Raw genomic sequence first — 25,306 nt, forward strand, 5'->3', positions numbered from 1 at the left:
ATAAAGACATCAAATGTGCATAGTACAAGTATTAAAAACCAACATACAGTTTGGCGAAACATGCAGGTATGAGTACAAAATATCCTTTCCCTTTTCTTATACAGTCAACACTCAAGTGCTGAACTAAAACATGTGGAAGCATTAAATGTTAGCGTCGACACTGTTCCATTCAGTCATTTCTATCTACAAAAAAAAAGAATAAAGACAAAAAAAAATAAAACACAAAGGTAAAAAAATTCAGATTTCTTCTGTATCAGAAATAAAACAGACAAATAAATAAAAACCATTTATCAGAGTGCCTGGTGCTTCTGACTAAACACGTCAATATATCTGACATGCATAGATCTATAGAAAGTCTCCCTTGGCACTATGCTTCCATCCCAGTTTCACATCATTAGCCTTCTTTCACAGCTGAACAACTGTTTATTTACCTTGCAAACATATGCATGCTTATAAATGGCCTCTCCTTAAATAACATGAATCTAGCGAGATGAAGGAAACAAAACAAGGTTTGAGTTTGACTTCAGCTTCTGTAGTCATGAAGTAAATAAAAAAAAAACATAATGCTGCAGGATAAACCTTTATCAGTAACTCAATAAAACTGTGTTTAAAAACTTTAAGGAAAAAACGTGTCACTGACGCATTCTGCTGTTCTCACATACATTACAGGCAGAATTTAATATCCAGCTTTGAAGCAGCTCACTGAGCTCTAAAAGTGAAAACACCTTAATACGAGTTTTACCAGATAAAAGGTCCCTTTTTTCTCCTATTCTGTATGCAGTAAAGACAAATGTGATTGTTCACAGAGCACTACATTAACTGTTTTAAATAGTTTAAAGCTTTCTATTTGTGTGGGAATTTGGATAAATGTTTTTTTATATATATAAATGCATGCATTCAATGAAGTAAACATGTTTCCACTTCCCTTTTTCCTTTTTTTTTTGTAAACTGTACAATCTTTTAAATATGTAACAAACAATGCCACTCTAACACAGTTGGAACTTGGACAATCTTTGTCAGGAGGCGTTCTCTGCCAAAGAGATGGTCAGCTGTGATGGTGAGAAAAAAACCCTTTCCCTTTATCTTCATCAGCCAAGAGGACCTGAAAGTCTTGTCAAGTATAAACGTGGAGGGAAACCGGAGGTTAAACCATGTTGAAAACCTGAAGCTGAACCGTTGAAGCCTGAGACGAGGCATGCTGAGAATATATATGCATGCAGGACAGGAAGTGTAATTTGAGTGAAAAAGGAATGATAAATCAAGGTTTATGGGGGTTAACCCCCTGGAAGGTTCACATATGAAGTCACAAAGCCCACAACCCCAAAACTATGCTGTACAAGAAGAGAACGGGTAATCAGTCACAAAATCATCACCAAAGTGCTTGAATTCATCAATTTAGTCCCTTTTTTCCCCATGAAACATAAACGTTCATGTCCATAAGTGTTGACGGCGGTTTAAAAGAATAAAGGGGTGTCGTGTTGTGCAGTTACAGGCAGGAAGATATTAGTGTGCATAAAAAGCTGTCTGTATCAGGAAAGAGCCTCGTCTTCTCCTACGTAGGGCAGGTCCATGCTTTTCACACCGTCAGCGCTCTCTTGTTTCCTGGATGACAACAACAGACTCAGGATCAGTCACAGCCATGCCACCAGGAAATGCTAATCCCAAAGCCACTATTGAGTAACTCAAAACAGGTTTGATTTCCAAAGGACACAGAGCAACTAAGGGGAAAAATGGGGTTTCTAGAAAAAGAAACATACAACAAATATATATAATCTATTACATTTGATTCAGCTGACTTTTCCACTGAGAGGACAGCCTGCTTACAGAGGAGGAGTTCAAACGTCTGGCTTTAATGCTTCAATGTTGCCATTATTTATGTCTATAATTGACATATCTCAAAATGCTGCCTTTTTTTTATTATTATTAACAAAAAATATTTATGCCCAAGTTATGTTAAAGTATGTTAAACAGTACTGCCAGATATTAGGAGTTAGACACAATGGTTAGAGCAAGACTTTTTATCACTACCTAATGACATTAATGGCCAGGATAGTGAAAAATGTTGGCAACTCCAGGCGGCGCTTTGACCTACTTGGACTCTCTGATGATATGAAACAGTGGGAAGACACCAGACAGTGATTTCATATTTCTTTCTTTTCTATAGCAACTCTGATTTTCTATTAAACTTGAAGCCAAAACAGTTGCTTTTTTTTCATTGTACAAAAAAATGTGTTTAACTTGAAAGAAAGGAGCTTAAAATTTACATGATTGCAATTTCTGCATTTACATAAGTAATACAGCAAAACAGCTTTACTTGAAACTGGAATACATAAGTCTCTGAGCAACAAAATAAACACCAAGAACTAGCCGACTTTAGTATTTTCAGTCATGTAAATATTAGACGTTCTTTTTATTTCAGTAAGTGTAATTTATGAAATTCACAGTGAAACATAAAACAAGCTAATTGCTTTGCCTGCTGTGGAAAATTCCCCATAATGGTTCATCAAAATGAGCTTGAAATGGTTGAGTTACTTTGCTATGACAGCAGTGATAGGAAATAATAGATGTCATTGCAATCTAAGCCAAAGTCAGGTCCAGAAACTTCCTTCCCATTTTGCCTCCAGGGATAAACAACATATTTTGCCCAAGGAAATGACAGCCTACCAAGAATCCCTGACATAAACTATGTGACACCATCTGAAATGAAGCTGCAGCATTATGAAAGACAGTTGTGGTACAGCCACATGGCCCAAGGTCTCCAACTGTTGTCATGGTACCCTAAATGGTACTCACGTGAATGTTCTTCGCGGAGCACATAAACTGCTGCGGTCCTCCTTCCGGCTCAAGTCGAAGGGATTCCCGAATGAGCGCTTCCTCAGCATGGTTCTGACCAGTATCTGGAAAAAGTAGAAGAAGGCAAAACACACGTGCTAAAGCTAAATCCGTATTACATGACATCACATCCTTTAAAATCTATTCAACAAAAACCTGCAGTGTATTTGCAGCTGACTCTGATGTTTTCTCAATGCTCATTAATGAAGAAGCTCACCACTGTAGTGAGGCTTGGGATGTGCTTAACAGAGTTCTCCACTTCCTCCTCCGTGACCTCAATCAGTGAACAGTTGTCATCCTCAGGAGGAAGAGGCTCGGCACCGTGCTTTGTCACCCATGGATGTGCCTGGAAAAAACCGAAGGAGCTATTTTAGACCTAAATGAATATATGATCACACAATAATAAAGAAACAGGGTAACTATTTTAACATGTATGAACATTTCAACAGGAAACTGCTTTTAATACCAAAAATACTTTTTGGCAACATAAAAGAAATATTGCCGAGCACTTCTCCTACTATGGCTAAGGTAATCAGATGATTAAAGTGGAAGTAGGGGTGAACCTTTTAAGGAAAATAATTTTAATGGTCCTCTGCTGATGTTTATACAGTAAATAAATAATGGCTTGCTCCAAAGTTTCTAACTGTATGGTTTCACAAAACAATAACTAGCTACAGGAACTGCTAGTTTTTTTAGTGTCCTAAAAAATTAAACATCAGATTAGATGTGGAGCATTAGCTAAAAAGGCTTATCTTACAATAATCTGCATAAGAAGTGCTAAGTTACATGGACAAAAAAAAAAAAATCCTTGTGTTATAAGTTGGCATGTGTGATCTACAAAGACTGTGTGTATGCAAAGGATCAGATGTGCAGAGCAATTAGTTTTTTGGCCCATTTAAATAAGAAAATCATATTTTCTTCAAGCAGTTTGAGAGACGCCAGAAAAGAAAGATGAAGTTCTAAGCCATGGAGATGGAGTCAATGGAGATAATGGTAATAATAATAAAAAAACAATTATAACAAAGGAGAATATCATTCATAGTCTATAATTAACATATCTCAAAATGCTACAAAACAACAGTAAGAAAAGAAATGTGAAAGTAACAACAGTTAAATCTAAAAATATAAAACAGACATCATGAAGATTGAAAAAAGGTCCCTGTTCTGACTGAAAAGGAGCCACGGTCAGAATTACGGCAAAATTAAACCCTAAGCCTCCACCAACTCCTCATAAAACCTCCTTTACCCAAAATAATTAATCAGAACATTAAAGTTATTCAAACACCTTACATATTAAAATGAATAATTTTAGCAATACAGTAACTCTTTTTATTTCGGACACACGGTAATGCAGTAAGAGGTTAGAGGGAGGACCATCAATAAAGGCAAAGTATCAAATACATTAAAAGGTGTGGCATCCCTTACTACTGTGCTTCCTAAACAGAAGGAGCGTGTGTTACAAGAGGTGCAAGAACAACTCTGCTGTTTTTGGCATAGAAAATACAACACAAATGTTGCACCTACAATGAGGCAAAAGCACCACCTGCTGCTTGGTCTGTACTGGCAGTCAGTTTGGTCTTTCCTCTTTAAGCTTTAACTGCAAGAATGTGTCAGCCTGAAAACTATTCATACAGTCATTAATGACTCTAGACTTAGACTTAAGGGCTGGTTATACCCCCGCAGCAGTGTGTCGCAGGGAGCTTGTCGCAGGTATGATGCAGATATTTTTGCTTTATGAGCTATGTTAGTCCACGCAGCAACGCAAGAGGGACAATCGAAAAATAGCTACAGGTCTAGATACGGCCGAGGCAGTGAGGAAGTGGAAAAACGTAAGGGGCAAATTATGAGACAATGTAGGGACATGAGGGCGAAAAAGGTGTATCAGAGTGTCTGCGGAAGGGGCGGGGCTGTATCTGCGTTAACTGCGACACACTCAGACGACCTGGTTTCTCAACATAAACCTGCCTTTAGACAAACTTTGTCATTTTGTACACACTGGGTCTATACTAGAGATGTCCCGATCCAGGTTTTTGCACTTCCGATCTGATACCGATATTGTTTTTGGACTTCCGATCCGATACAGATACTGGCCGATACCAGCCTATCCGAGCATGTATTTAAGTTAAAGTATTTAGCCTTAGTTGTAAGACTCATGTTGAAAAGGGTTTTAGTACTCTTGATAATATCTAGCCAGCTAAATTAGGTGAGATTGAATAAAACACAATGCTTGGTAACAACAAAATTACCTGTTTATTAAGAGATAAACACAAACTGGACAAAATTATGAATAGCAATCTGAAATTGCACAGTGAACAGTAAAACCGTAAACAGTTAAAGGTGCAAGTATTACTGTAAGCTTTAATAAAAATGCAAAACAGGGGAACACTGGCGCAAAAAAGTGGAATGGATCGTTTCAATCGGCGAAACTGGAAAATACGGACCGGATTTTTTTTTTAAAACTGGATTGGCAGTCTGGATCGGCATTTTACATGCTTTGCCGATACGCATTTTTTTGCCAATATCGGCGTCCCGATCCGATACGTGGATCGGATCGGGACAAGCCTAGTCTATACAAAATGAGATTTTGTTCCGTACAGCTCTCAAGACATTTCCATTTCATAAAGCACAGCAGTGATAAAATTATAATTAATTATAACTCTCAAAATAATTATAACTGATCAAATAAAGGATTTAATTGCAGATTCAATCTGTTGGAAACTGTTATTTTTATGAATTAATTTAACTGTTAGAAAAAATAAAAGATTTGAGTTAAAAAACTGAAAATCTTTTCAGATTATTTAATTCTAAAAATGCCTGTTTTTACACACAGGAACATACAAACAAATTATAAAATATTCAGATTGTTGCAAACATTTTAGGCATCTTACAAAACAACAAAATGAAAAAAAAAGACATTAATTTAAAAGGAGGGCCCTCATTATTCATCTGACTTGAGGATGATAACTAAGCTCACCTTTATCTGTGCCACTGATATCCTGGTTTCTGGATTCTTGTCCAACATTTTCAACAACAAATCTTTGAGGTCATCTGATATGTCTGCACTGTTGGCACAAGAAAAAACAAACAATACAGAGCTTCAGAATAAACTAACTGAAAAACAAAGACAGCCTAAAAAAAACAAGTAAAAAGAAAATAGTTTAAGATAAACCAGCAGGAAACCTTACCGATCTGGAATCACCACCGGCTGGGTTTTGATTTTTTGATGTAAACTTAGAATGCGCTCATCCATAAAAGGACACTGTGGAGACAATATACATTTTTTTTATGTCACCATCAAGTGAACATTTGGGGCTGACTTTTAAAGCAACAAGGTGTTTCTATAATTTCCAGGCAAACACTCACCACGCCAAAGACGAAGCAGTAAAGCGTCACACCCATAGCCCAAACATCCAATGCCTTTAAAAAGAAAAAAACAAGAAATACTTTTAAGCCACATCAACTAGTAAACATCAACATCTCTGAAAAGCTAAGAGTAAAGTGTTGCGTTTTTAAAAGCAGTCTCTAGATGGCACTGGCTAGCCACAAACGCTGCCTCACCTTCCCAGAGAAATTTTTTCTGGTCTCAGAAAGTGTTTCAGGAGCAAGGAAAGCAGGTGTTCCCACGGTGCTGGTGAGAAGAGCATCAGCTCCTTCAAACTGGTTACTAACTCCAAAGTCTGCAATTTTGATGTGTCCATCTTCTCCCACCAACAGGTTAGAAGGTTTGATGTCTCTGTGGATGATCCTCTGGTAATGCACTGTGAAAAAATGTAATGCTGCTACTATTAACAGCAGAAAAATCTCTGGATAAACATCATATTGCCTGCTTATCATGTAAAGAAATAATATAATGCATTTTTTTCTCATCAGATGATGAATTATAGGTAGAAATGATTGTTATAACAAGTCAAAAATTTTATTAAGTCCTAGATATAAAGCTCTCCCTCTCCTTTCCTCCAGATAATAGTCTCCTAGACAACACTAGTTTAAAAGCTTTTCTGGTGAGATGAAATGCATTAGCAGCCAGAGAAATCATGTGAGCCTTGTGGGTGGCTAGAGTCAAGTAGAGCTCACAGAAAGAAGTTAGTAAAAACAGGATAGCATTGTGTAAACAAGCCTTAATTACACAGTGGGAGAATTTGAATGTCTAAACCATGATAGGGACGATCCTTTATGACACTTCTTGTGTACATTATATAAAAGCGATAAAAGTATAGTAGTTATAATCTATCACTGTTACAGATTAATTTAGAAACAAAATAGATTCATATTGATGAGATAAATGTTTACATTACAAGAGGTTTGGGGGACTTACAGTATTCGATTCCTCTGACCAGATCCCTGAAGTAAAAACGGGCCTGGTCTTCACTGAACGGTTTATCAGTGGGCACCTCCATCACAGCCCTGAATACACATAAACAGATACCCACATCATCACATTGGTAGCAATCAGAACTAATGAGATGGAATTCAATCCATTACTACAATCTTAGCCATGAAAATGTCTTGTCTTACCCTTGCTTCACCAGTTCAAACACTGCAACATAAAACAAAACATGAAACTAGTAAGGGAACAACCTTTAAAAATGCTGTTTGCAGTCTGAACGCTGACAGTTTGGCCAAGAACATACCCATGTACAGATGGTCCTCGCTGGGGTCATCCAAAACCTGGCACCACAGCATGGGGTGGAGAAAATGAGCATTAATGCAACCAGACACACCAAACACACAAAATGCAATCTTCTTCATTCATGTGAACTGGAATCTCTAACAGTAGAGCATAAATTACTGTTTGGGAGGTGAAACCTGAACAGCAGTGTTGGTGCTTCTGTTTTAAGGTGCAACAAAACAACCTCAAGAATAATTTGAAGAATAGGAAAAATGTGAAAAAAGGCTTAACATTTTTCATGGTTTGTTTTTTCTGTTCTGAATTATCATTATGTCAATAAATAAATAACATGCATTAAAGAAACTGCTTTTTATCTGGAATAACTCCCAAATAGCAAACGATTTGTTGACTCTAATAAGACCCTCTTTGCTGCATTTTTCTCTCAGAGGGCTTTGTCTTCTTTTGTACCTCTCTTACCATCCTTCTAGTTGTGCCTTAGACATGGATCAAAAATGAAATTCTTTATATTGTCAACATTTGTGTTATGTACCATTGATGTATGGCTGTATTATTGCTCTTTAAAAAAATAATATACGTTCTAAAAAAAAAAAAAAAATGAAATTCTAACAATTCACGGCCCAAATGTAAAAATATCTGGGTTTATGCAATCATTGTATTATATGTTTTTCACAGAAAAACATTTTTTACATGATCTTTTGCGTTTATTTAACACAGCTTCCCATCCAGTTGCAGCTTGTCGAATGGTTTTAGTCAAATTCAAAAATATTTTATTTAATCCCCAACAAATGACATTTTCATAATTACATGATAGAGATAGTGGCTAATAGATATATTTTCTGACTAACCAGGGGAACAGAAAGAGTTATTGATTCCTAATAAAAGTTCAAAGTTCCAAACAGTAAAGTGTTTCATTCACATGATTTACAAGGACTGACCAATATCATCCTTTAGTATCTCTGCCACTTTTTGTATCTCTGCTTCTGTCTCCTTGAACCCCAGTCGGCTTCGGCAGATGGTCGCTCACACTGATCCTGGTTCTGCTGGAGGTTTCTTCCTGTTAAAAGGGAGTTTTTCCTCTCCCCTATCGCTACAAGCATGCTTGGTGTAAGTCAATGTGTCGATGAAATCAGCTGGTTTTCGTTAGAAAGAAAGCTTCTAACTAAACTAACTGTATGTCTGATCTGGTTAAATGGTCTCTGTAAAGTGCCTTGGGATGAAGTGTTGAGAATTGATACTATATAAATAAACTGAATTGAATTGAACATTTTACCACCAGTTGTAATCAAAGAGTCATTTCTTAAGCCTGAGTTATTGTCAAAAATGAAATGTACCCAAATTCAGAGCTGTTTTTAATCCCATTTCTTTACTTCAATAAAACAATCATTTGATTAAATACTTAATGTTTCTATTTTAGCTTGCTTCAAATAGCTTAATGATAATCTTTCTGTTGTGTCTCTTTCCCTCACTTTCATGCTGAATTTCATTCCATTAGACCTTGGTATATATATATATATAACCCCTTTTTCTGCCTCATTTAGCTTAGAAATGTCCAGTTTATAATGTAACCACCGCTAACAATGAGGGAAATATTTAGCACAATGGCATAGAAGACAAAAGCATCATGATTGATTTGTTACTCAGTGGATAAAGGGTGAGCCCAAATATGGAACTATATTTTTGACACATGCACTTTTAGCCTTTCTCAGACCAATAAAGTCCATTCTTTAAAAGCTGTTTCCTGATTGAATTTCTTAAGATTTTTAGCCTTGTTAATTTTATCAGACAGTTTCTTTGAGTGATTTCTTGATTCTATATGTCTGGCATGATCAGGCTCTGTCATGCTTTGTCAAAATGTGGTTATAATAGTTAAATATCTATCTAATAAGGGATGCAACTATGTTACCCAACTACCATGTAGCTTTCAGCTATTTACTGTATTCTTACACCAGTCTAAAATGAAAAGAATCAAGTCAACGACATGTTGAATAATTACATACCTCTACTAGTTTCACCACATTAGGATGGTCTAGTTTTTTTAGAATGGCTATCTCTTGATAAACTCGTTCCAGGGGGCCTTTGTGCTGAGCAGGCCCCTCAGGTGCTGCTCTAGTTCCACGAGGAGGTGGTCTCCCTGATGTAGGAGAAAGAAATAATTAGTGAATATTAAAGAATTAGATTACTGAGACATATCACATCATTTGTCTGCCATTCCGGCATTAAGGGGTCCTGCTGACTTACGTGGAAAACCTGCCTGCCTCAACAGCCTCTTCTTGGACAACAGCTTCATCGCCTACACAAGGGAGAGAGGGATGGGTTTAGATTTAGAGGAAGATAAGAACGAGGCCAGGAGAGCCCAGTGGGCAGAATATCAAGAGAAATGATGAACAAAGAGGCAGGAGGAAAAAAAAAAAAAGATACCACACAGTCAGATGCTGCATACACCTACAGTACAGATGACAGTTACAGCATCTAAGATAGAAAAATAAATCCTTTATCTTGAAAATCATTTAGTAGAGGAATGCCTCTCAGTAGCTATTAGAGCAAACTATTTTACAAGCGGGACTGAAAAATGGTTCTACGCAAGTACAGCGTGCAAAACAAACTCAATATAAAGAGCCTTTGATAAATATTCAAACCAATTCTTTCACTATATAACCATGGAATATATAGTCTCTGAAGATAATATGCAACAGATATGAAATAATATGGAAGATGGTGGTTTTGTGTAATGAGACCCAAATCAGTCACTCTGGATAGACTTTAGAGGGGGGTGGGTCCTTTGGATTTTATGATCTATTGACCACATGTCAAGTCTGCACCCTGAATTTTAACCACTTGCTTCTGGAGACAAGCAACAGCCCCCAAAGCAGCCATTTAAGGATAATCAGGCATAAGCAATGGATGGATACATGGGTATAAGCCCTATATGTGGAGGCTGATCAGCTATAAACAAAACCTCTATGATAAAAACATGGCAGCAGATTTGTTCTGAATGTGAACAGTTTATTTTCTTTATCAGAGATGAGGAGCCTCTGTAGAAATTCTGATAGAACCTTCAAAAGACTTTAGACTAATGCAAAAGTCCATCTTCCAACAGTGACTCTAAATGAAGAGTTGAACAATAAAAAAAAAACATGAAATTGCAATATTTTTGTTGAATATTGCAATAATGGCTGCAATTCATACATATTTTCCTGTGTCTTCACTTTATTATTTTACATCAGGATGATTCCCATTAACTTTAGTTTTGAAGACACTTATATCTGAATCTTTAGGGGTAATTGAGTAAGGCAAGCATCCACTATGGCGTGATTTAGTTAATCCAAATGTGGCTCTATTAAACCTACGGCCTGAGCTAAAATGGGACTGTTAAGATCTGAGCCTCTGCATGCTTTTAAATAAGCCAGTCTACAAATCGAGAGCATCTGGGGCAAAGTTAGAAAAAGCAATATTCTGAGACGCTATTCATTCAGACAGACAAGAAAGAGCCAAGCTTATACAGATGTATACCAAAATACTTGCAGCTGTAACCTAATGAAAAGCCCACTTTTTTTGCACATCACACTTATATACTGCTTGTGTTGATCCCTCACATGGAATCCACATATGAAATACATAAGGTTCAATGTTCTTACAAGTTAAAGGCAGAGAAAAGCTGTAAAAAGGTAAGAATACCTTTGGAAAGCACTGTATTCATTCAGACACATAGTCTGCCAATCTGCTCAACTATTATAACAAATTTTTAACAAATATATATATAAAATATAATATAATAAAGATATTAGTAAATCACTGTGCAATTTTTAATCACTGACATGGTGCTTAATAGGTTAATAATAATGATGTGTAAACATTCTTCTGTTTTTTACAGAAATTCCCTCTAATCCAAATAACAAGGAAATCATTGTCCTGTTGTGGGGTTTAATACTCACATAGTACATGTTGTCATCCTCATTGTAAGCCAGCTTAACAACACCATAGGAGCCCTGTGTAATAGCAGGTAAAAAGATAAGTAAAAAAATAACATTTCATAAAAATTAAACATAATGAATGTGTAGATGAATGTGTAGCAATGTGTAGCAGATAGCTTATCCCACAGTCCAAAGTGGCGATTCCATAGCAGGAATCTCTGCAATTATCATAAAAGCCTCCAATCTAACAATTCAATAAGTGAATTTAATTGTTAAGTGCTTTGAAAGTTGAGACAATAAAGTGCTGTACAGAAGAAAAAAAAAACATAACAATAATGCAATGAAACAGAAAGCCTGCTTAAATATGAAAATGTTTTACAGCTTTTTAAGATTCCACAGAGGTAGACTACAGACCTTCCGTCTATCTATTGAAATTCAAGGATATCATCATCGTCCTCCACAATACCAACAATCTGAACCATAAATGTCTACATGCATCTACTCCCTCGCTCAGCCCCCATCCACTAAGCCTGGAACAATCCTTAGAGAGCACTATTTATACCAGCCTCTCATCCATCTTCCAACTCTCTCATGAACGGGTGGTTTACAGTTTGGAAAATGAGGACAGCCGGGAGAGAGCATATCAGAGGCTGCTACTGCACGTCCTTGGTGATGTGCCTGTACTTGACAGACATGCAGTAGGAGGAAAGGAGAAGGGAAATGGAAGTCAGTGAAAGGGAGCAATCAGTAAGTGGTCTAGGATGGTACCTTTCCAATCTCATCCTTCAGTTTGTACTGGTTGAGCTGAACGCAGTCCTACAGGAGGGAGAGAGAGAAGAAGAGGGAAGAAATAACATCAGAGGTTATATAGTCTGGACAGAAGTCTTCTTGAATGTTTCCTCAAATCTATCAGAATAAACTATTCTGAAAAATAGGCAGCTGGTCTTTTTTTTTTCAACAGATGTTTAGTTGGTACCCAGCAAATACATGTAAAGTTTACAGCTGAGCATGACAGACAGAAATCTGAGATCAAAATCAATAAGGATGCAACAAGATTTACATTTGATCCTCCTGATCCACTGAGGCCAGCTCCACCTCACTCCACCCTAGAGTTTCCACTTCTGCCTGTTATGTTGTAGCGCCTGCTTTTTGGCGATCTGTTCTGGAACAGGGCCACATTGTGATATAAACCGATTGATCCACTGATTGGCCACTGATGTAAAAAACAAAACACTGATGACACAAATACTAAGGGACAGCAACTCGGCTGTTATTGGGTGCTATCACACACTCATGGGGATCCTATGAGGTTGCCAAAAGTTAAAGAATATGGTATACTGATGGAAGAGAAGGAGGACATGTCTTTCTACTTTCTGAGTTACACGTGAAAATGGGGTGCTAAACCTACTAACAGCCTACATCAGGTGATCAAAAACAAAATTAGATTTTCAGTAGCTGATGATGATTTAGCCAAACCTCAATAATGTGATTGTGATTTTATTTTTGCTTTTACGTTCAACAAACAACAAATATTTAAATGTTTTACTCCAAGCCTTAAGAGTTAAAGTTGTTTGAAAAGTGCTTAATTCCCCTGGGATGCAGTGAGAAAGTCTGCGTTTTATTCTTGTCAAATGTAATCTGACCAAATCTGGGTGCTTCTACAATTAGAAATTTGAATTTTGTTATATTGCATTTACCATATTTTCCGGACTATAGAGCACACCTCACTATAAGCCATGCTCACAAATTTGTTTTGAAAAAAAAAAAAAAAAACACATATACAGTTAGGGCCAGAAATATTTGGACAGTAACAAAATTTTCGCGAGTTGGGCTCTGCATGCCACCGCATTGGATTTGAAATGAAACCTTTACAACAGAATTCAAGTGCAGATTGTAACGTTTAATTTAAAGGGTTGAACAAAATTATCTGATAGAAAATGTAGGAATTGTACACATTTCTTTACAAACACTCCACATTTTAGGAGCTCAAAAGTAATTGGACAAATGAACATAACCCAAACAAAATATTTTTTTTTCAATATTTTGTTGCGAATCCTTTGGAGGCAATCACTGCCTTAAGTCTGGAACCCATGGACATCACCAAACGCTGGGTTTCCTCCTTCTTAATGCTTTGCCAGGCCTTTACAGCCGCAGTCTTCAGGTCTTGCTTGTTTGTGGGTCTTTCCGTCTGAAGTCTGGATTTGAGCAAGTGAAATGCATGCTCAATTGGGTTAAGATCTGGTGATTGACTTGGCCATTGCAGAATGTTCCACTTTTTTGCACTCATGAACTCCTGGGTAGCTTTGGCTGTATGCTTGGGGTCATTGTCCATCTGTACTGTGAAGCGCCGTCCGATCAACTTTGCAGCATTTGGTTGAATCTGGGCTGAAAGTATATCCCGGTACACTTCAGAATTCATCCGGCTACTCTTGTCTGCTGTTATGTCATCAATAAACACAAGTGACCCAGTGCCATTGAAAGCCATGCATGCCCATGCCATCACGTTGCCTCCACCATGTTTTACAGAGGATGTGGTGTGCCTTGGATCATGTGCCGTTCCCTTTCTTCTCCAAACTTTTTTCTTCCCATCATTCTGGTACAGGTTGATCTTTGTCTCATCTGTCCATAGAATACTTTTCCAGAACTGGGCTGGCTTCTTGAGGTGTTTTTCGGCAAATTTAACTCTGGCCTGTCTATTTTTGGAATTGATGAATGGTTTGCATCTAGATGTGAACCCTTTGTATTTACTTTCATGGAGTCTTCTCTTTACTGTTGACTTAGAGACGGATACACCTACTTCCCTGAGGGTGTTCTGGACTTCGGTTGATGTTGTGAACGGGTTCTTCTTCACCAAAGAGAGTATGCGGCGATCATCCACCGCTGTTGTCTTCCGTGGACGCCCAGGCCTTTTTGAGTTCCCAAGCTCACCAGTGAATTCCTTTTTTCTCAGAATGTACCCGACTGTTGATTTTGCTACTCCAAGCATGTCTGCTATCTCTCTGATGGATTTGTTCTTTTTTTTCAGCCTCAGGATGTTCTGCTTCACCTCAATTGAGAGTTCCTTTGACCGCATGTTGTCTGGTCACAGCAACAGCTTCCAAATGCAAAACCACACACCTGGAATCAACCCCAGACCTTTTAACTACTTAATTGATTACAGGTTAACGAGGGAGACGCCTTCTGAGTTAATTGCAGCCCTTAGAGTCCATTGTCCAATTACTTTTGGTCCCTTGAAAAAGAGGAGGCTATGCATTACAGAGCTATGATTCCTAAACCCTGTCTCCGATTTGGATGTGGAAACTCTCATATTGCAGCTGGGAGTGTGCACTTTCAGCCCATATTATATTTATAATTGTATTTCTGAACATGTTTTTGTAAACAGCTAAAATAACAAGACTTGTGTCACTGTCCAAATATTTCTGGCCCTAACTGTATAAGCCACACCGGGCTAGAAGCCGCTGATATCTACCGAACTGTCTCCCACAAAACCTGTAAGGGGAGCTCTACATATATCCTCTGGAGTAGACTAGACAAGAAGAACAATGCTAGCTCCCGTAAGCTTTTTGGTTCGCAGCAGTAAGAGCTTCTGCTAAAAGATGAAGTTGAGCCCAGCCTCTTCATTGATTCGGCAGCTTTAATGCGGAAAATAAATGGCAAAATGTGTGAATTCAGGACATTTGTTCTCCGTTGTGCCTGCTGGTAGCATGTTCTTGTGCTAAAGGAACCGGACAGGCTTGATGTAGAGCTGTCCAGTGCTGAAATTGTCAGTGGAAAAGGGAAAAATGGATCATAGTAGGACTGCAAATATAACATAAACAAATTCAACCATAAGCTCCAGTTCTTCAAGGACTATTCTACCATAACAGACCAGTTTAGGTATTGAATATATAAACCACTTTTAACAGTTTAAAAAATAATTCTACAGAAAGTCAATCTCTATATTTATTTAGCAAAAAATGTAATTATATCATGTAAAATATAGAAAGCAAATTTTGCAACCAAAAAAAAAAACATGACAATCTAAAAAAAATCTGATCCCAACATGACATCTTTTGTAGGATGGAGCACTAAAGAAAATACTAACCACATCTATTTCTACTGCAGCTAACAGCTACATTCGCTGTCTATCAAACCTTACCTGTGCATCCAAAGCTTGATCTTAACCAGTGGCGCTGCTTTTAAGAAGAAATGTAAATGTAATTCTGAGTTACTTAAAGTCCAGTTTTAGTACACTAACTGATGATAAAAAAGGAACACCTCAGAGCGTTTCTCTGTCAGCACTAGTTGACCCATTTGTTTGCCATGTTTTATTCAAGCCTCAAAACATTACAGTACATTAGGGTCCAGAAAAAACAAAAGAATATTTATTTCAGTTGTGATGCTTATGAACTCAAAATGACTGATATGCTATAAATTCTTTACCAGAGGATACTGGATAAACTAAAAACATATAAAATCAAGATACTCCATCATATAAATGGATGACTATTGGTGCATATGGCATACCCAAAACCCATCCTTGTATTTATTTAGTTTTTATTTGTGTGTATATCTTTTTGTGTCTTTATAAGTATGGAAAATGTATGCATGTGTGTATATACATATAGCTTTTGTCAATCTTACTGTGATGTAATTTGTGTTTGTTTGTTTTGTTAATGTGTTGTATCTATGTTAAAGAAAGTTCTACATCAAGTCATATAAAATAATCGGGATACTCTCTCCAGAGTGGAAATTAATTATTAATCTGCAAAGTCAACTGTGATTATGACATTTAGTTTGGATTATTGGTATAGAGATTCATAAGAAGTCTGAATCCCTGTATTTATGCATCCAGAAGTTTTGTATCTATTTTAAGGACTGGGAAATCTGGTATGTCATTTTGGCAAAAGAAGCCCACAGAATTTAAATGCTTGATAATTCATAAATCTATAAAAACAGACTAAGACTAAAGATGGTATAAAAACAATTGATTTCATTCAAAAAGCATTATCATACCTGGAGATCTGTGATGGAAACGCTGTGGGACTCCACAGTGGGTCGGCGAGGCAGGCGTGGAGAGGAGTGGGGAGATGTGATGGGAGAGTAGGGTAAGGATGGGTAAATATATCGCCCGTTTAGTCCAGGCGAGCTGCAGGGTGAGGGAGCGGTATGAGATCGCTCCTGGAGAGAGAGTTTCCGGTCAGACATGCTTAATCTGCTCCTTTGCTCTTGGCTTTCAGGAAGAAGAACCTCCGGCAGACACACGGTATGGGACAACAGGTCACAGGAAGGAGTCCCAAAAGGTGCTCCTGTTGAGGAAGCTTGCTCAGGCATCTCAGAGCTGTCCATTTCTTCCACCTGACATGACATATAGGTTTCTTATCTTTAACATTCATACGATTTACTAATCATGAAACAAATATATAAATCACTGTGTTTCATGTCACCTCTTCCTCTCCAGGTGGTTGACTTGTTTCATACTCTGTGACAACAATGAGGGACTCCATGGGGTCTGGGGATGGTGTCTCAGAGTGGGTGTTTAAAGGTGGAGTGGGACAGCTGCACAGTAGATCAGGGAGAGGTTGTTGCAGCGATGGCGCATGACTGCCGCAGGATGCCGAAGACTCAGCAGAGTGCCAAGGAGTTACATGACACGGCAACATGGTGGCTCTTCACAAAACGAGACAAGCACTCCTCCATCAGACCACAACCTCAAGGCCAATTGTGCCTAAAAAAGAATTTGTAGAATATAAGTGTGCTGAAAACATGCTAGCCTTTCAGTCACTCTTATTAGGTGATATATACCTAATAAGAGTGATTTGCTTCCTTAAATATGTTGTTTTGGGATTATTTTGGGTCAGCGCGGATGTCTGTTAAATGCTTTAGAGCAAAAAGCAGATTAATCTCAGCTTCCATTTTGAACAATAAGAGAGACTGGAACAAATGTCTATTCTTGGGAAATACAAAAGTCCATTTCATATTTGTAAAAAAAAAAGAAAAAAAAAATCATGTCATTAAATAAAAATTAAGGACAGAAGTGTAACTTTTAGGGCAAATGTGTACCCCAATTTGTTTACCCTGTTCACACAAAGAGAAAACTGTTACAACAGTCACTTAGATGGACTGAGGTCACCATGCTGTTGATTGTTCACGCTTAAAAACTATGGAATTAAACCAGAGATAGATTGCATTGACACTGAAAAGCAGATTTGCTCTTGGAAATGAAAACATTGAAAACTAAACACTTAAAACTCAATCCATCTATTTTCCGTCACGATTTCTCCCCGCTGGGGTCGCTAGGGCTGCTGGTGCCAATCTCCAGCTCTCTACCTGGACAGTTTGCCAGGTTGTCATGTTAACAGTCATGTTTTTAGACTGTAGGTGGAAGCTGGAGAGAACCCACACATGCTCAGGGAGAACATGCAAACTCCATGAAGAAAGGAATCGAACCCGGAACCTTCTTGCTGCAAGGCAGTAGCACTGCTGCTTGCACGACTGAGGAGCCCCTACTAAGAAACTCACTAAAATGTCAAACATTTAAAATTTAGACAATGAACAGATATTGAGAAGGCAGCCATTAAAGAAACAACCTTGCTACTGAAAGAATAAAACATTGTGAGGATTCCCTGATTTTATGCTGGACTTGTTTTGTCAAGAGATGGTATCAGTGTCACTGCATACCTGCTTCAGTTACAATGTCCTTGGTCCTTCAGGGGACTTCTTTTTTTATTATTTCCAATACTATTCTCTTCATTGGCTGCATAAAGTAGCTGATCTTAGATTAAGTGTCAACTTACATTTTGAGACATGAACCACAGGGCCGACTGTTCTTCAAATTTTTGTTGTCAGCATTATTAACATTATAATTATTTGAATTATACAGTCAGAGCTAGAGAACCAGAACTGAGAACAAGTGGCCTAGATGGCGATAAATGTTTGTTAAGTACTATGCATTCAGGTCATCTAAAACTATACACGTGATATATATTTGACGACACTTCAGCTTTAATGCAGTGTAAAAGTTTTATGAAGTCGAAAAGATTACCATCATTTAATATTCTTGTGTGAATTTCTGGATTTTTTTTTTTTTTTTTGCTGTAGCTATGCAGACAAAAACAAACTTAAAACTGAAGGATAAACTTACTAGCATGAGGTATTAAGTGCATTGGATGGCAGTTTGGTTTCCACATACTTATGCATACTAGTTAGAAACACTGCATGTCTAAAAATATAAATAGCAGAAGTCTAACTCTCTATGCAGCTGGACTTTAAATGTCATAAATATTTTTCACCGACGTCACAACATAAGCAGACATTGTGGTTTTCACTTGAGCCCTCAATCGTCTTGACTTCTTCCCACACGCTCTGTAATGCGCTAATGAATTCATCTGCACACATCTAGTTGCACCATTTTCAGCTCCTGTAAGCAGATGCAGAGTGATGCTTCTGAAGGAGCAACGTTTGAGTAAGCTTTTGATGTCACTTACACAACAGGATTAATTATTATCTTTACAGCATTTAATGAGAACCTTGTTTTTTATTTTGCATAATTTAAGATCATATTTTCCATCTCAAAGGCCTCTCAGCTTCTTATATGCTCATCACCTGAGGAACAAGAAGAGCAAAGCAGAGGAGGAAGAAAGATCTACATCACTTTTTAAGCGGATTTAGATCATATTAATACATGGAAACCTGATAAGTTGATACAGGGGAAGAAAATTAAGCCAAGAGGTAAACATAACCATGTGTAGGCTAGCCAAGTGTTAAATGAGGACTATGTGTGGGAGAGACGCCCACTTCAGGTTAGAATCATTTCCTGTCAAACACTAACAGATGCTTTGAAGCACCAGATGCTAAACTATGCGCCTTGCACCTAAAGTCACACAAGTCAACCTGGACAATCTGGGCATGAGGAGAAAGGACAGGAGAACTAATCAGAGCCTGTGGGGGGTCCAAACTTTGCACAGCATTAGTTAAGACAGATATGTGGTCCTGCAGACATACCAGTAAAACACGGGGCCATCTGGAACAGAGGAGCATTCCGGGCCTCATTAAGTGATACAGATGACAACAGCGCCAGCGATGTGTGTGGAGGCATGCAGCAGATAAGCTGCTGTAAATGCAAGAAAGGATCTCCTAGATTAACCTAAGTGCAGCATTATCACACAGCTGAGAAGCTAGTCAGTCATTTATCTTTAAATCCGGCACAGGAGAACAAATCTAGCTATGGAATAAGAGCTTCTCTTTTAAATAAGGTTAATGCATAACAATGTTTCACCTTCTTTTCATAAGAAAATAATCTATGCGGAATTAATACACACAAGTTGATTAAAAAGCTTTTAAAAGATGACATTAAAATGTTTAACTGACTGATTGTTATTCTGTTGTTGGGAACATATTTTGATATTTCAATTTACTTTACAGGTGGTGGTTACTTAATTTGTCAACAAATTATATTCTGGGTTTATGTAGTTTAATGTGTTTTGCTTGTTAAAGAAAATATTTCTACAATGTTACTTTGGAGGGGTTTCAAACCTGGGAAAATAATTGTCATAAGTCTGTGAAGGCTTCTGTTGAGGTCATTCTTGGCTGTCTTTGAGGCTTTTAGAATCCCTGACAAAAATTATGGAATCAACATCCTAGGAGGATTTTCATTCAGTTGTTTAATTTTGTAAAAAAAAAAAAAAAAAAAAAGGAGATCACAGACATGACACAGAATTAAAGTCATTTGAAATGCTAAATGTCTGGCTTGAAGAAACACTAAAAGAACTCAGGAAAAAAAATGTGGTAGTCAGTAATGGTTACTTTTTTTAGACCAAGCAGAGGGAAAATAATATAGAATTACTCGATTCTGAGGAAAAATTATGGAATCACCCTGTAAATTCCCATCCCTATAACTAATACCTGCATCTAATTGTACCTGCTTGTTAGTTTGCATCTAAAAAGGAGTGATCACACCTTGGAGAGCTGCTGCACCAAGTGAACGGACAAGAATCATGGCTCCAACATGAGAGATGTCAATTAAAACAAAGGAGAAGATTATCAAACTCTTAGAAGAAGGTAAATCATCACCCAATGTTGCAAAAGATGTTGGTTGTTCAGTCAGCTGTGTCTAAAATCTGGACCAAAAACAAATGACATAGGAAGGTTGTTAAAGGCAAACATACTGGTAGACCAATGAAGCGTGAAAACAAAAAACTTAAAGCAACATGTTTAAAAAAACGAAAATGCACAACAAAACAAATGAGGAATGGGAGTAAACTGGAGTCAGTGTCTGTGACCAAACTGCAAGAAACCATCTAAAGGAAGGTTTCTTGCAGTAAAAATAAGGAAAATAAGGTTACAATGGGCTAAGGAAAAGCAATGATGGACTGCTGATGACTGGATAAAAGTCATATCCGGTGATGAACTTCAAATCTGCATTGGGAAAGGTGATGATGCTGGAACTTTTGTCTGGTGCTGTTCCAGTGAGACACGCACATTTTCACAGTCATTGATGATATGGGGCTGCATGTCAGGTAAAGGCACTGGGGAGATGGTGGTAATTACATATTTAATAAATGCACAAGTTTACGTTGGGGTTTTGGACACTTTTCTTATCCCATCAATTGAAAGGATGTTTGGGGATGATGAAATCATTTTTTCAAGATGATGATGCATCTTGTCATAGAGCAAAAACTGTGAAAACATTGCTGGAAAAAAGACACATAAGGTCAAAGCTATGACCTGCAAATAGTCCAGGATCTTAAAAGGTAAAGTGAAGGATTTTTGCAAATTTTTGAAAAGACACGCCCGTGCACGAGCCTATTTCTCCACGTGCACGCTCTGTTTAAAAGTTGATGTTTGCATCGCTCATACAAGCTTACTTACCAAAAGAAGATTCGCAATTTTTTCACTACTTCAGACTCACCACCAATAAATGAAAATGGGGATATTTCTTTCCTTCTGTTTGGTCTAACAAACCCTTACTGATAACCACCTTTTTTATTTCTTTTAGTGTTTTATTTAAAACCAGACAGTTGCAATTTGAGATGACTTAAGTTTTTTTGTCATGTCTGTGACCTGTTTTATAAAAAAACTGAAAAAACATCTTCTGAGGCCGGTAATTATATAATTTTTGTCAGGGGTTGTAAATGGTTAAGGGGTGGTTACTGTATGCATCTCTATCCATTTGAGGCCACGCATACTGCCGAGGTCAATATGAAACATTTAGATGAGCTTCTCAGTGACTGGAAACATTCAGACAATATGGTGTAAAAAGTAAAGTGATGCGTCTCCCCAACAGGCTGCTTCACAAGAAAAACAAATTTTGAATTACTGCATGTAAGAATAGACTGCAACATGAGCAGACTGTGACTCACATCAGGTTGTCAAACTTAACTGAAAAAGAAAGGAATAACGAATAATATTGTCTGCATGGTGCAACAGTTTGTAGCACTGTTACCTTGTTCCAGGTTTGATTCCCTGTTCAGGGTCTTTCTGCATGTTCTACCCATGCATGCATGGGCTCTCTCCCACATTCCAAAAACATGACTGTGACCTCAATGTGTGTGTATGGTTATATGTCTCTTTGTTGCCCTGAAACAGACTGGTGACCTGTACAGGGTTTACTACTCCACCTTTCCCAATACACTGGCAGAGAAAGGCAATGGCCCCAGCATGACCCCTTTCTCTATTATATTTAATATCTAATAGAAAGTATTTATTGCAGAATATTTCAGCTGCAATCGAAATATTTTTGTTATTGCTTTTAGTCAAGGCAATACCACCTACTGTTTTATGATGAGTCCCAACCTATAATTTAAAAGCAAATTCACATTATATTCCTAAATAGACTCCAGACTGTAGAGTTTTAGTTGTAGTTACACAAACCTGCTAGGAATGGTGGATTAAAATGAATAAAAATGCAAAAATAAACAGAAACCCCACTTCATAAATAAATTAAAAAGTTAAAAGGGGAAAATAGGAAAGCAGTAATTAGATTGACTACATTGAATATTATTGTTATGAGAGATCACACACATATTTATTTTATTATTTTGGACAAAGACTATTTAATAAATTGCCAGCTTTTTAATAGACCTGCTACTTATACAGTGTTACACTAGTAATAATGATTTGTGGAAAAAACAAAAAAATACAATGCTGACACCACCAGCATTTAGTTTACAAGTTAATGTTGATATTTATTTGCATAAAACACAAGCGGAAACAAAGGTGCCGTTCTAAAAAGCAAAGGCAAAGTGTGGTAGCCTTTCAGCAGGTGACTGGCAGCACTAGCAAAAGTCGGAGGGAACAGATTAAATGTAGAGCTGAAACAATCAGATAAACCGTGATTAATCAATAATTGAAATAATCAGTTAATGATTAATCGATTACTAAATTATCTGACGGAGTATAGAGACTGTAAAACGTTCCTTTAGTTGACAGGGAGACCCACTTAGAGCAGTAATTATATCAAAATTGTAAAAAAATAAATAAATAAACATTTTTGAATTTCAGAAATGTTTATCAGTATTCTTTATCCAGAATGCCTCAGGTGGAAAGGTTTTAGTTTCACTTGGTTTACATTCGTAAAAGATCTTCAATTCAATTCCCTTTATATAGCACCAATTCACAACACGTCATCCAAAGGCACTTTACAGTTCAACCAGATCATACAGTCAAATTGATCCAAAGTTTTTCATGTAAGCAAAACCAGTTGATTGCATCGACTTATAGAATTGAAGGCAATCCCTCACACTAAGCATGCTTTTAGCGACAGTGGAGAGGAAAAACTCCCTTTAAACAGGAAGAAACCTCCAGCAGAACCAGGCTCAGTGTGAGCAGCCATCTGCTGAGGCCGACTGGGGTTCAGGGAAACAGAAGCAGATACAAAAAGCAACAAACTTCTTTGAGGAAACTTTTTCTATACTATTAATCAAATAATCAATCAAATAATTGTTAGTTGAAGCCCTAGTTAAGTACCTGGAAACTCACATTCTTATTAACTTAACATAAGCAACAGGTTTCTTTTAAGACGGAGGTCTTCAACTGGGGCTCCGCAACCCCTAGGGGGTCCACGGAGGTACTGTATGGGGGTCGCGAAAGCTTTGGTTGACTAGACTTTTTTTTTTGTATTCCCCCTGCAATTTTTTTCCACCAATTGAAACATCTTTAAATAAACATCAACATGCATTCCACACTGTAGTTAACTGATAAATGGAGGCAGAAGATGTCTTTCAGTCATCAATGCACACATTCAACAACACACAGGAGCTCTTTCAAGCTGGGTAACATTTCATTCACAACACCTGTCCCATCAACCAGGAATCAGAATCACTTTAATAATCCCAGGGCATCCCAATCCCAGGGGACTTTGGTTACATGACTCCATTGGTAATAGAGTAACAATAGGACCAGTTTGATATTACACAATGTCATAAAATATATATAATTAAGGGGTCCCCATTCCATCTCGTCATCAGTTTGGGGGTCCTTGGCCTGGAAAACATTGAAGACCCCTGTTTTAAGACATTCACAGTTTAAACCTCAGATTAAAGTGGCACTTTTTTAGGTTCTTTCCTATCAAGTTGTGTTATTCATTTTGATTGTATTTTTAGATGCTAAATACATTAAAGTGCTGATGGAAAACTGTTTTTGCTATTTATTTATAATGTATTTGATATAACAAGTTTAAAAAAAATATTTTGTATCAAATCCTAATCGACTCTGGCCCCACACTGCCCATCTGCTTCATGGGACTTTGAGATGAGAAGACTAACCATAGATGGCAATGGCTATGGAGATACATTTTGTCACATTATAGTATGGATAGGTTAGTGTTCCTGGTATAAATATACAAATGTATTTAAAGGTCAGGGTTAAATATTTTAAAAACCCATCATGTTTATCGACAAAAACAAATAAATGATGATGCAACTTTAGATTCTCAATGTTCTAATGTTACATAAAAAGGTAGTGGAGATATGTCAGCTTAGACAGGAGCACCTTACAGTTGTTACATAGAAAACTTTTAGTTAAATCCGGGATTAAACAAACGACATAGCAGTTATGGGCGGCTGTCAGTGTTTATTATATTTCCTCTCAAGTTTTAGCCAAATTGCGTTATTTACCAAATTATAACATTTATTTCAACCAACAAAACACCAAACAAGGGTATTTGCTGTCCAAATGAAAGCGAATATAACCATTACCTCCGTCCCAGAGCGCTAAATCCTTTCTGAGCTTCAAAGTGAAGCAGCTCGGCTAACATTAGCAGCTGTTAACAGACAGATGTTTCGGTAACGGGCGTCGATTATGATAGAAACCAATCTACTGTTAAAAGAAATCCCCACATTAAGCCACTGCAGCCATATAAAGGTATTCGGATATCAAGTCTTACCTTGGAGACGTTAAAGAAATACGAATTTGGAGGTTTTTTTCTTCCAGTAGAGATGTTACAGTAGGCGGCTGCTGGCAGCTAGCTAGCTGTGAGAACATAGACTGACAGCCGATGCTGTGATGGAGCAGCGGTTTATAAGACCACCGAAAGCCTGTCTTCACTTATATAATGGAGAAAAACACAACCCCACAGCCCTGCCTCATAAACGGAGGCGCTGTGCGTTACCTCTCGTTCCTTTCATTTTTCCTCACTTCAGTAAAACACTTCAGGGTTCTTAATTTTGGATCTGCGCTACGCAACAGCTCCTCCTGTTGATGAGTTGGGGAATTGCACGCGAGTAATTCATTTGCATTTTTAAATCCAGCCAAGATTATTTTCCTAGTCAAGTTTGTGTCCGTCTGTGTAAAGGAAAGTTAAGAACGGATTTTAATGATTTTTTTTACCAAAGGTGCACCTGGGTACAAATAATCCATTACATTTTAGTGATGATCCACATCATTAGCAGGATGCAGGAATTTTCTTGTTACATCAGCTTAAATAGTTGAAGGTGCCAAAGGAAGAAAAAAGGTA

The 25,306-nt window shown here is 37.5% G+C and overlaps 1 protein-coding gene across 1 annotated transcript; it reads right to left on the bottom strand.

Annotated features, from left to right (window-relative positions):
- Positions 1-880: 880 nt before the first annotated feature.
- LOC119772045 (calcium/calmodulin-dependent protein kinase kinase 2-like) lies at positions 881-25,031 on the bottom strand. Its single transcript, XM_038268316.1, has 17 exons — positions 24,737-25,031; positions 16,800-17,080; positions 16,369-16,710; positions 12,142-12,189; positions 11,395-11,448; positions 9,701-9,752; positions 9,460-9,593; positions 7,464-7,500; positions 7,348-7,369; positions 7,148-7,236; positions 6,391-6,590; positions 6,196-6,249; positions 6,018-6,091; positions 5,807-5,894; positions 3,050-3,178; positions 2,794-2,897; positions 881-1,602 (listed from the first exon to the last, which is right to left on the bottom strand). Exons 2-17 carry the CDS (start codon positions 17,013-17,015, stop codon positions 1,530-1,532), a joined length of 1,716 nt encoding a protein of 571 aa, XP_038124244.1. The 5' UTR covers positions 17,016-17,080; positions 24,737-25,031; the 3' UTR covers positions 881-1,529.
- Positions 25,032-25,306: the final 275 nt, after the last annotated feature.

Source organism: Cyprinodon tularosa, unplaced genomic scaffold (genome assembly GCF_016077235.1).
Source record: "Cyprinodon tularosa strain WSP-4 unplaced genomic scaffold, ASM1607723v1 ctg7, whole genome shotgun sequence".
Lineage (NCBI taxonomy): Eukaryota > Metazoa > Chordata > Actinopteri > Cyprinodontiformes > Cyprinodontidae > Cyprinodon > Cyprinodon tularosa.